Raw genomic sequence first — 12,500 nt, 5'->3', positions numbered from 1 at the left:
AAGAGGAGGAATAGGAAAGCGTGGCAGTCGTGCTGCGTACCTCTCTCCATCTGGAGGGGGGAGGGGGGGTGAAGGGTGTGAGAGAAGACCACCCCACCCCCGGCTCGAGAGGAGGAGGAGGAGGAGGGTCGATCCTCTCTTTCATCCGTGTTTCATCTTCATCCCGTCTTCCGCTCTACCCCCCCCATCTCTTTTCCCGCTCCTCTGCGGCTGGGATCCTTCCTCTCCTCCCGGCCCCCTCCCATCGCGCGCCACCTTCCCAGAGTTCCCTCCTTCTCTACCCGTCCCTCCCCCTCTCTCCCTCTCCCGCCCTCTCCGTTCCCCGGGGGGAGGGGGGTCACTGCTTCTTCTCGCGCGTGGTGATGGTGACCAGTTGCTTGGCGGCCTTGGCGATGTCGTAGGCGCACTGGATGACCTGCTGCGTGAGGAGCTGGTAGTCCACGGCGGGGGCCCCGGGCTCCGAGGGCGCCGCCTTGCGACACTCCACCTGGAGCCGCGAGGCGCTGGAGGCCAGCAGGCGCAGCGAGCAGTGCACGGCGTCCAACGCCGGACGCTGGAGGGGGGTGGGCAGAGGGAGGGGAGGGTGGTATGGGGCTCATTCGGGCATTACACAGTGAAAATCAAGGACTTTCAAGTACTTTTTAAAGCACTTTTCCATTTTCAAGGACTGCACGCAAAACAAATATAATCCATTTACAATGTGATTTTTATTCATTAAAATATCATATAATCTTAGTCCCGATTATATATATACAGTGGTACCTCGACTTACGACTGCATCTACTTACGACTAATCCAAGATACGAGTGGCAATAGTCCCGAAAATTTGTATCGACTTGCGACCGACTGCTCCAAGATACGAGCGTGGAAATTTGCAGTTGGCGCGTCGGCGGCCGGTCAGCTGTCAGTCAGCAGTCAGTCAGCGGGCGACCTACATCGTGTGTACATGTAGTTCGTGGCTTATCGATATTCTTTTCATATTTACTGTGTTTGTGCTGTGTATTTTGTTTATTTTCACCCTTCATGATGAGTCCTAAGAAGAAGGACGATGGGAAAAAGAAAAAGGCAATGACTCCCATTGAAACTAAGAAAGAAGTCATAGAAAAATATGAGCGTGGTGTATATGGGAAAAATTGCTTTAACATACGGCCGTTCTTATAGAACGAATTACAGTCGTAAGTCGAGGTACCACTGTATATATAAAATCTCATTGTCATCTACTATTATATCTATTTTAAACCATGCTGGAAGAAATTTATGTTTTCCTGGCAGAATCCGGCGGAAAAGCGATTCTGGAAAGTTTTTATTACGTTAAGATTTGAACAATCAAACCAGGGGGAACATCCCAGGTTTTCAATGTATATTCAAGGACTTTTTCAATGCATTTCAAGCACAAAAATTGATATTTTCAAGGTTTTCAGGTACTTCAATTTCTACGGGCAAAATTCAAGCACCTCACGGGCCCGGGTAAGAGGCCCGGTGTGACTTGTCTCTGTGCGGAGGCGGAGGAGATGAGGGAGACGACAGAAAAACAAGGAAAGGAAAGACGGAAGCACGGAGGACTTACTTTGGGGAAGAGGGACGCCATTTCTGTGACGGCGGCGTAGATCTTCTCAGAACACGGGACGAAGCTGAGAACAGGAGCAAAATAATGTAATTTAATTTTTTACATATTACAGTAATATCCCATTTAAAATGTGTTTTTGCAATTTCCGCAGTACATCCCAAGCTTAGCGACGGCTACAGTAGGTTGCCAGTAGGAAGTGGCACAACTTCCTGTTTCTAGTCTCTCGCGTGATTGCAGATATAGCCAAAAGATGTGCTTCCGGTTTTTCAAAAACTTGATTCAACATGTCAGGCAAGGCTTCAACTTTGCCGCGCTGGACGGCACTGAAGCAAAGTGAGAAGCTGCAGCAGAGTGGTAAGTTTCTCAATAGTGAAGCGTTCAGTTAGGTTGTCGCTCTGAACAGTCATATGATGGGAACCAAGATTTTAACAATACATTTTTATTTTTATTTTTTAAAGAGTGACTGTCTTCCGCACCTGTCGTGTTTGAACTCCTGCGCGGCCCTCAGGAGCTCCTGGATGTTTTTGGTCACCTGCTCCGTCTTCAGTATGACGTCCTCCGTGCACGGTAAGGTGGGGTCCGGCTCCCCTGCGTCGCCCCCGCCACCCTCCTCCGAATCCCCGCGGCCTTCCTCCTCACTGCTGCGGCCCATACTGAAGCGAGCACGCGCAGGCACACACACACACACACACACACACACACACACACAAACACAGGTTCAAATAGCACCTTAAAACAAACTGGTGGTCGAGGTGTTGGGCGGAGGGTCCACCAGCGTGGGTGTGAAGATGGGAGTGTAAAAACGGTGACACTTCAACACTGTGTTAAATGTTGCAAGGCTTAAGAGACCGTCTCACTCCCCGTCTGCTCTGTCAATCTCATTACAAACTGTTGGTGGAGATCAGAGGCTTCCTGTGCCCACGCGGACGTCAACAGAGTGGATACACATCTGGTGTGGACAGGGCAGATTAGAAAACAGGAAGGCTATAGGTGTCCTGAATTCAAAATGTCTCTTATGTTGTACACTGGCGGCAAACCACGACAAAAACTAGGGCGGGGTTAAAAAAAAAAAATCTATTAAATGATATTCTGTTACTATACAATTTCTGTATATATGTAATATATACAATTTACAATTTCTGAATCGCTTTGACAATTCTAATATCGATACTTTGTTTGGAGGTTATGGCACCTTTTTCCAACTTAAATTCACCATCACAAATGAATTGAAATATTTAATTTAGACTGAATTTCGCAGTGAAATATTTTTGTAATCCCTACGTCAGATGTAACATACGTATTAAAATGTAAATATATCGATATAGATTTGTATCATCAACATCAAATCCATACTGAATTGAGTGGTGAGATCCTCCCCAATACCCAGTCCGAATAAAGAACCTTTTATCTTTTGTCCTTTCATGAATATTCAGACTGGTAATAATTCTACGTGTTCCTTTCATTTGGAATGAAATCCCTCAGCACTCAGAGTGCACCAAGGCTCAAACCTTCTAAATAATTACGAGTCATTAATACGTTGTATGAACAACGCCTTAATGCGGCCAAAGCAGAGTGTATCCGGGTGTGAATATGGCGCCTGACCTTAGTGACAGGTCGTAGCTCTGCGTGTTGTCGTAGTCGCTGTCCGTGCCGCTGCCGTGCTTCTCCGCTTTGGGGACCTGAGGAGAGACGCGGCGGACGTGAGCGACAACACAGCGCTCCTCCCCCCGTGTTCTGTCGGAGGATCGCATCGCTAAGGCTCAAGGTCGGCGTGCCGGCGGGGAGGGGTCGGTCCCACCGGGACCAACGCTCGTAAAATAAAAGGATTAATGATGCCGTCGTGGAAATCCAAAGTACATCCACTGAATACCGTCCTATTAAAAAACAATTATGGCTGTTAATGCATCAATGGCAGCGCTGGTATTGGAAATCTGTTTGGAGATGAGATTAAATAGGGTTAGACGTCTCGTCTAACCCTATTTAATCTCATCTTCAACGGAGGAAAATGGATTTAAAATGGATTATGTGTCGAGGGCAAAGTGTAAAGTGCAGAGTGTTGTCAGCACACTAACCATCAGTCTTTCAAAGAAGGGGGTGGTTAAAATGTGGCTAACAAAAAAATATATACTCATTCTATTCCTTCTTCTATTTCACTAATTGTAGAAATTCAGTCCATTGGGGCAAACGTTAAACATTAACTGTCCCTTTTGAAAACACGAAACTCACATTCTCATGTGTCCACGTGCATTTTTTTTTTCACAGTAATGTCACATTATAAACGTGTTTTTTCCATTTCCGCAATACATTCATAGCATAATGTTGGCTAAAGCACACTGCCAATAGGAAGCGGCGCGACTTCCGGTTTCTAGTCTTTTGCGTTAGCACAAATATAGACAAAAGACTGAATAAAACTCTGAAAAACCAGTGTGAGGGAAAAATTATTACGATCAACTATTTTGAGTGAGGACAAAGGCCTCTACCTCCAAAAGGGGGTTTGAAAACATTTGTGTCTGTCCCCCCAGGAACCCCCCAGAGTTGATGTAAAGAGAAATGTTTTGCTCCTACAATGTCAATTCTAATATGAAAGAATCAGATCACACGTGGCCTGTTTACCTTCTATAGAGATGGGGGACACCTAGAAGTGCATTGTCATGCAACCCCCATTCTTCCTGGTCAAGTTTGCAAGTACCTGTTATTTCCCTTGTCTAGGAAGGGGGGGCACCCAGGAAGACAGTTGGGGGGGTGGGCGCAGACCTGTTGGAGACCTCTGACCCAAACCACACCCTGTTCTCCTGTATAAAGCCTCCTGTCTTTCTCTGTGATAGTAGATTGATCCCAGCGCTGCTTTGGAGCAGTACTGAATCTTTCTCTTTATTCTGCAGAATAAATAATCTTGGATATTCTCAGTTTTGTCTTCTTGTAGCGGGCAGAATAACCTCACCGATCATTGCGGAAGAATTTCCTTCACACCAGATAAAATGCCCAATATTGGATCATTTTCCCTCGTATAACATAAAATAACTGCAAAAACAGACAATAAGGGACTTGAATGAATGCATGCAAAAAGCGGGATATTTAAGATACATATGGCCTATTGCTCAAATACTCAAATACAATAGATAATACAACATATACAGGTAAGCCACAACAGCAAGGTAAAAAATATGTATTTATTACCATATATTTTAGCTTTTATAACCTTTATCTTTAATTTTTTTAATATTTACATGACATCCATTCGGGTATTGGAAGGAGATGAGTTTATGGAGTTTGTGACATCATCATCCGATTAGCTATAAATGTGCAGGTTGTGGCTACGAACGTCCATTCGTACCGTGCAAGTTACGTAGTGTGGACTCCATCGCTCCATACAAACGGTGTATGTGTGTTTGTTTTTGTGTGTATCGCCTTAACTGCTTGACGTGCGTGGTGCATTTTGTTTGATATTTTTATATTTTTCCCTTTTTGAAAATATAAACACAGTCTGTTTGCAACTAACACGGTGCCGTGCACCTCGTGCGGCATTCCAGCCAGTCCTAACACACAAACTAAAGGAGTCTAAAACAGCCCAAAATATATTCCATCTTTGTGTCCTCACACATGGAGTTCGCTTGCAGCTCCAGGGCAACGGGTCTGAATCGTGTCCGTTTTATTTTAGTCCTGAAAGTTAAAAAAGTTGATGAAATGCCTCTGAGGGACACGCAGTGTTTAATATGTTTGAACGGAAGCTTGTTGTTGGGAACTTCCACACGGAGTCATTTCCTTCCACAGAGACGCAGTGAGGCAGGACTCTGTGCACTACAGGGAGCAGACAGACACCTTCTCCCTTTTGGGATAAAGTCATAACACGCAACAAGTGTATCCTTGTATTAGTAATTCTGGGTCTCACCAGCACTCAGAAAACATTACGTGAGTCGATGCTGCGTTCAAGGGAAACTCAGATGTAACTTGTTTTAGATGTAATGCCGATGTAAAGAGAAGCGACAGCACAAACTGACCATGGGAAGTTGGTGTCGATTATGGACCCTGTGTATTGCCGCCTTCAGCTACATTTCTTCTTCTTCTTCTTCTTCTTATTATTATTGTTATTATTATTATCATTATCATCTTTGGAAAGGATGCAAATATTGTGGATTAGCGTTTGCCTTTTTTTGGTTTCTTTGTGAATCTCACCTTTCCGGGGCGCAGACTCAGGTCGTTGTTGAAAAAACAAAAAACAAAAAAAAAAACATGCTAACAGTCCATCTGGGAGAAATCGATATCAGAAGAGAGAAACCCACCATGTATCGGCCCATCTCCGTGGACGCAGACAGATGCTGACCACCGTAGGGTGCAGGACCCCCGGGACCACCCTTTCTCACCTGGAGGGAGAAAGAGAGAGAGAGAGAGAGAAGGATGGAGTGAGACAGAGAGAAAGAGAGAGAGGGAGAGAGCGAGAGCGAGAGAGAGAGAGAGAGAGAGAAGGATGAAGAGAGCGATTCAAGCCAGGGGAGAAACAGGGTGGAGAGAAAAATTGTTGTTAAAAAGAGAGCAAGAGATATATACATAATGAGAGAGAGAGAGGAGAAGGTGTGTCAGAAGGGAACAGGACTCAGAACATCATTTATTTTTTCGTCCTGGCTGCTGCACTTCACCTCCCGCAGCACTATTTCAAGGGTAGTCGACTGTGGAGAGGCCGCGAAGGATCCCAACGTTAAAAATGGAGGACAAGATGCAGTGTCAGATGACAGTCACACAGGGTGCTCACACCCAAAGGGATGCATGGTGGGTATTCAGCGATGAGCGAGGGAACCGGACCGATGGGAAGGCTGAGAAACATTTAGGCAGAAAAGAAGTTCTACATCTCGAAACAAATAACGGTGACGATGCCGGGGCTGTTCTATATTCCTGTGTTGGCGAGCCGTTTTTTTATCAAGGACTTTTCAAGCACTTCAGCACAAAATGGGCTATTTTACTGGTATTCCAGTACCTCAATTTGTGAGGACCAAATTCAAGCGCAATTACCTCAAGGACCCGGTAAGAACCCTGCATATACGTAGACTGTCACGCGCCTCCGCGGGTGGCTGTGAAATAACCAGATGCATCATGGGAGTTTGTGGGGGCTAACCTCGCCTACAGTGCTCACGAGAAGGACATGCAACATGCTGCGCTGTGTTTGGAAGTGTGTCAACTCTGCTGGCTGCGTTTGGCAGGTAAGCAGCAGTCAAGAGACGCGGTGACGGTAATCTAAACTAAAACTGAAAATCAAAGCGTCAGGATTTTCGATCGTGGAAATGTCGTTATCGCCACATCCGATAATGCGAATGCCTCGCTACAGCCACAGCTACTCAAACCGAGAGCACTTGGGAATTGGCTGTGGAGTTTTATCGTGGGCACATTTAATGTGGAATTGGAAGGTGCCGACCAATTCCCATCTCTACTAATACTCGAACAGAAAATCCTAGAATAGTTAACGTACGTTCTGGTTTTTACTACATCATCCGTATATCTAGATTTGCGTGCGTGGTTGTCCATCAATTGGGCTTTCAGACCAAGCAGAGGTCCGAGTGTCCGACAGTGCAGGTAGACGGGAGTGTGGGCTGAACAGCAAACCGGGGTCTGAGAGGTTGGAAGGTCAAAGGGGGTAGGGTCGGGGGGGGTGGGGCGTTGCCGGGGGCAACGGACCGAGGCGAGACGACCGTCTCCCCCGTCTTTCTCTCCGCACGTCAAAGGTCATGCACCCCGCCCCTCTGCAGACCCGAGAGCACGCGGCGGCGGGTCCTTGCAGGAGCGGCCCATGCAGGAGCGGCCGTTTCAGGGAGAAAGAGAGAGGGAGGGAGGGGGACGGTGAGGGGGTACAGAAAGGGGAGAGAAAGACAAGTGTCTGGTCGGGCACCAGTCAATCAAGCCACAGTGAGCCGGAGGAGAGAGAGAGAGGGGGAGGGAGAGAGGGGAGGGGACAGCCGACACGGGGGGGGGGGGGTGGTTCTAACTTACGCTGGGTGTGTTGAGGGGCTGCAGGCGGGCTGCCAGGGAGTCCAGGGCTGGGGGGCCGTGGGCCTTGAGGCCGGGAGCTGCCCCGGGCTCATACATGGAGAAGGCCTGGCGGTCCCTCCGGTGGGGGTGGGGGTGGGCGTAGGTGGGCGCCGAGGAGGGCGCGGAGAGCCCCGCGGTGTCCCCACCCGGTCCCGGACCGGCCCCCACTCCCACTCCGGCTCCTCCCAGTCCTCCTCTCATCCCTCCCCCCGACCAGTGGCCTCCGCCTCCTCCTCCTCCTCCTCCTCCTCCCCCTAGTCCTCCACCAGGCCCCGGACCCCCCACCCCATGGCCTGCTGGCCCCCCAGCCTGCTGGCCCCCCCGCAGCGCACTGTTCTCAGTCTGCATCCGCGTGATCTACAGGAAAGGAGGGGGAGGAAGGGGGGGGCAAAGAGGGATGAAAGGATGGAGTTAGGGGGGACGGGTGGGAGGATGGACGGGGGTTGAAAGGAAAGCGGGGTGGGGTTGGGGGTAATCAAAAAGGACAAGCATCCATAAATGCAGGTACTGTAAAATGGGGAGGGGGTGCTTATTAAAAAAATGAAAAGCTGCGATGAGCATTAGAGGGCGCTCTGCCGGGCGACATGCTGAAGTAGGGTAAGGTGTCTTATCAGGGTTCATTTTTACAACATTTTCTTCAAGGTCTTTTAAGCACTATATTTTCATTATCACGGACTTCAAGGCGAAATAAATAAAATTGATTTTCAATGTGATCTTTATTAAAATATAATACAATCTTAGTCTCATTGTCTATCATTTATACAAGTATATCTATTATATACTGGCCACACACACACACACACACACACACACACACACACTATATTTATATAAATATATACTGTAAATCATCTACTATTATAAGTGTCTATTTCATGCTGGATTAAATGTACATTTCTGGCATAATCTGTCGTAAAATCGATTCTGGACATTTTTTATTACGTTATGATTTGAATAACAAAACCAGGGTGAATATCACAGGTTATCAATGGTCGCACTTTTTTTTATCCACTGACTTTTCAAGCACCTGAGCACAAAAGGGGCTATTTGCAAGTGTTCTGGTACATACATTTCTGAGGATGAAATTCAAGTACTTCAAGCACCTCAAGGACCTGGTAAGAACCCTCCCTGTCTTATGGGGCGTGTGTGTGTTGACCGGCAAAAGCCAACGCAACTACAACGTGAAGGCAAACCTGGGGTGGGGCCTGATGAGACACAATGAAGGGGGGATGAAGGTGAGACGGGCGGAGAAGAACCGGATGAAACCGGATGGTGACGGATGGAGGCTAACGAGTTTTTGGGGGACGTAGCCTAGTCGCGGGAGAGGGAGGGGGAGGGGAACACTTTGGATATTCTGCTGTCTCTCCATCATCTTGCCCTCCTTCTGTCTTGCCCCTCCCATCCACCCATCTCTCCCAGACTATTTCATATTTTGGCCCCACGGTTTCCCAATCTCTGCCCATAGCTCACTGCGGGGCCAAAAATTATATAAATTATATAAACTATATATTTATATGTAGCATACTTGTTGACGTATTCAACCCTGAAAAATGAAACGTTGTACAATCTCATGCATTCTTTCCACTCTACTCTTCCCTCCCTTCCTTCCCTCCCTCCCTCCCTCCCTCCCTCTCGCTTTACCTCCTTCTGCAGCCTCCGTAGCTCCTCGCTAAGGTTGTTGTTGACCTTCATCAGCTGCTGGACCTTGGCTTCCGAGGAGGCCAGCGCCTTCTTCACCTCCAGGTACTCCTGCAGGGTGATGGGGCCGTCCGACAGGTCCGACGAGTCCATGCTCTGGAGGAGGGACCAAAATGTGTCACATCAGGGCTGCACCATTTTCTTCATCACTTAGTTCCACTTGGCAAACACTTTGTTTTTTTTCTTTTGTTTGTTTTTCTTGGCAAACACTTTGGATGTCCTGGACTAGAGGAAACGAGAATAGCTTCAATTCCGCGAGGGCCCTGGAAGCAGACAAAATGGCGGACCTCTGCCAGTGGCGCCTCCGCAGGTTGATGGGAAACAGAGATCCGGTATCGGTATCGGGTGGCGATACTGACGTCATTCAATTACCGGATATCGGAGTGACGTCGCCGATCCGAATTCCATTTCATGGTCAGACTCCTTGAGAATTCCACTCGGCAAATAATTAACCTGGAAAGCACAATTCAAAGCGTGCGCGAATAGGAACTGGCAGTTGGAGTTCGGTAAACCGTCCCTGACTGAAGCAGCCATTCAGCTGTGTTGGTCCTCAAAATAAGACGTCATGATTCCGATGTATATAATATGCGGCGCCATAGAGCTACTGGGACCTATTCGTGCAGCGACATAGTGAAACGAATCACCAGGTGAGGATTTAAAAACTACACTGATATGTTCTTTGGCTTGCCGGTTGCGTCCGGTTTAAAACCAAAATAATCCCATACAGGGGATTTGTATTCTATTTAGCAACGAGCTCTTTGCTGAAAATCCTTGTTCTACCCCAGCGGCCCCGCCCCCCATACGCGCCGTGCGCCATACACGCCACATTGACTGTTTTGGCCGGTTGCTGCAATACATCAACGTCGCCGCCATATTGGAACGGGCAGGAGTGGCCTGTAAACAAATACGAGTGAACGGGGGAGCTACGGTTTTTCTGGATAAAAAGCACAAGAACATTTTGTGTCTATTTCTCAATCGATTTCACTGAGTCGCCTTTATATTTAATGAATTATGATTTATGTTGTGTAGAAGGCTCTGGTACCGGAGTCAGTATTGGCACGTATGATTTGGAATCGGATCAGAACTGAAAAAAAGTGGATTGTGCCTCTCTAGAAAACACGTGACCTCAGCACCGTAAGCTGGTCTTCTTTGTTTTTCCTATATTTTCCACTGTAAAGATGCGTGAACACGGATTTTAAAAAATATACAAAGTTTATTCATTAGTAATATGTTCTATAAGTCAATAGACCCTCACAAAATGGGCCAATATAAAGTTAATTCAATAAGTCTCAAGTCATGGATTTTTTCAAAATTTTTATGTAATGTTTAAACAATTTATTAAACAATGTGAATAGGCACTGGAAGACCCCGTGAGCTACTGATGAAACATAGTGACCCTCAGCACTTTTATTGCATGCGCTGTTGTCAAAATCAAAATTAACCCAGCTGTTATGTCAAAATATTATTAATATAATAATAATAATAATAATAATAATAGTAATAATAATAATAATAATATTTGACCCCAGCAATTTAAACCTCCAAAAAATGACTATAATTGTTTCCCACGTTTACACCTCAGAACATCAGCAAGGAACACATAGCAGTTCGTCAATAAAAAAACCCCAATAAAAGTCAATAAAAGTGTGTGTCTGGTATGGGCCTGCCAGGTCCAGGACAAGGCCAGACTCAACAGGTGATCAGAGCATCAGAGAGGATCATCGGCTGTGACCTGTCAACCCTCGACAAATGCATTTATTACATTTTTTGGGGTCACTTATGCATAGCTGTATTTTTTCACTTTTTTTTTAATAGTTAATTTTTTGTTTTTCCATGTTATATATTTAATTATTTATCATGAGATTTAGTGTATATTTTCTCATATTTTATTGTGTGCAGTAAACCATTTTATTGTATATTCCCACATTTTCCATAAATTGACATTTTCTTATTTTTATTCCATTGCTGTATTATTATTATTGCCTATTTTTTAGAAGTAATGACACTGCAATTTCACTCCGGGAAGGAATCAAGTACCTATCAATCTATCTATCTATCTATCTATCTCATTGTGATATCTAATCAGGAGGTTCTAGCCAATTAGGGTTAACCCTGACCCAAATTAAAAAATGAAGTACATTTCATTGGATACAGAAGAAGTTTAATTATTTAAGGGACACAGTGGACTTGTGTGATGCAGTGGTCTCACACACACACACACACACACACACACACACACACACACACACACACACACACACACACACACACACACACACACACACACACACACACACACACACACACACACACACACAGTAGAGCCTTAGTTCTCTATCCTTTCCACTTCCTCTCACCGTGGCTCCAACGCTCTCTCCATTACCGCGCCGCAGCATTTATTATGCGACATCTCTGCACCCACTGCCCTCCACCCGGGTCGTGTCCACATGCTCCATCTCTCTTTTTCTCGTTCTTTCATCTCTGCTAATCTGTGAACCTACACTCGCGTCTGACAAGACCACACTGGCCGAGGTGCAAATAACCGATGTGTTGAAAATCCTTTCATAGACGGACAGATCCCGAGTTCGTTCAAGATCTACATCTGCAGTGGTCACAATTATTATATAATAGTCCGATTGTAATTATTTGAGCAAAAATCGTCATCTAACCGTTTTAACTGTCTACCCAAATGTAGGTATTTTCTTCATAAAATGACGTTTTTAATTGCAATTATTGGTATTAATTATTATTATAATTATTGCTAACCATTAATCACCATCACCCTAATCTGTACAGTATTAGTTAATTGTTAAAATTAGTAAAAAATGGGTTTGCGGCTCCCTCCCTCTCTGAACCGATCCCCTCTTCCCTTCCATCAACATCTGCCTCACCGTCTGATCTCTCTCTCTCTCTCTCTCTCTCTCTCTCTCTCTCTCTCTCTCTCTCTCTCTCTCTCTCTCTCTCTCTCTCTCTCTCTCTCTCTCTCTCTCTCTCTCTCTCTCTCTCTCTCTCTCTCTCTCTCTCTCTCTCTCTCTCTCTCTCTCTCCCCCCTCCCCTCCCCCTCCCTCTCCTTTCCTCCCTCTCCTTTCCTCCCTCTCCTTCCCTCCCTCTCCTTCCCTCTCCTTCCCTCCCTCTCCTTCCCTCCCCCTCTCTCACTGGAGCCCAGAATAACCCATGATGTTACTCAGGAGCAATGTGGCTGCTCCCCCGCAAAGCATGC

The 12,500-nt window shown here is 46.2% G+C and overlaps 1 protein-coding gene across 1 annotated transcript in view; it reads right to left on the bottom strand.

Annotated features, from left to right (window-relative positions):
• Positions 1–337: 337 nt before the first annotated feature.
• git1 (G protein-coupled receptor kinase interacting ArfGAP 1) overlaps positions 338–12,500 on the bottom strand; it is a gene marked incomplete at its 3' end in the record, with an annotated part of 33,031 nt that continues 20,868 nt past the window's right edge. The window contains exons 14-20 of the mRNA XM_080007454.1: positions 9,224–9,376; positions 7,544–7,939; positions 5,848–5,928; positions 3,170–3,246; positions 2,044–2,220; positions 1,568–1,631; positions 338–553 (exon numbers count right to left, since the gene is read on the bottom strand). Coding sequence (XP_079863580.1) covers positions 338–553; positions 1,568–1,631; positions 2,044–2,220; positions 3,170–3,246; positions 5,848–5,928; positions 7,544–7,939; positions 9,224–9,376 — 1,164 coding nt within the window. The remainder of the gene's footprint in view (positions 554–1,567; positions 1,632–2,043; positions 2,221–3,169; positions 3,247–5,847; positions 5,929–7,543; positions 7,940–9,223; positions 9,377–12,500) is intronic.

Source organism: Zeus faber (assembly GCF_960531495.2).
Source record: "Zeus faber genome assembly, chromosome: 9".
In the NCBI taxonomy this organism is placed as follows: domain Eukaryota; kingdom Metazoa; phylum Chordata; class Actinopteri; order Zeiformes; family Zeidae; genus Zeus; species Zeus faber.
Note: the sequence above shows the minus strand (reverse complement) of the source record. Positions and strands in the feature narration are given on the sequence as shown.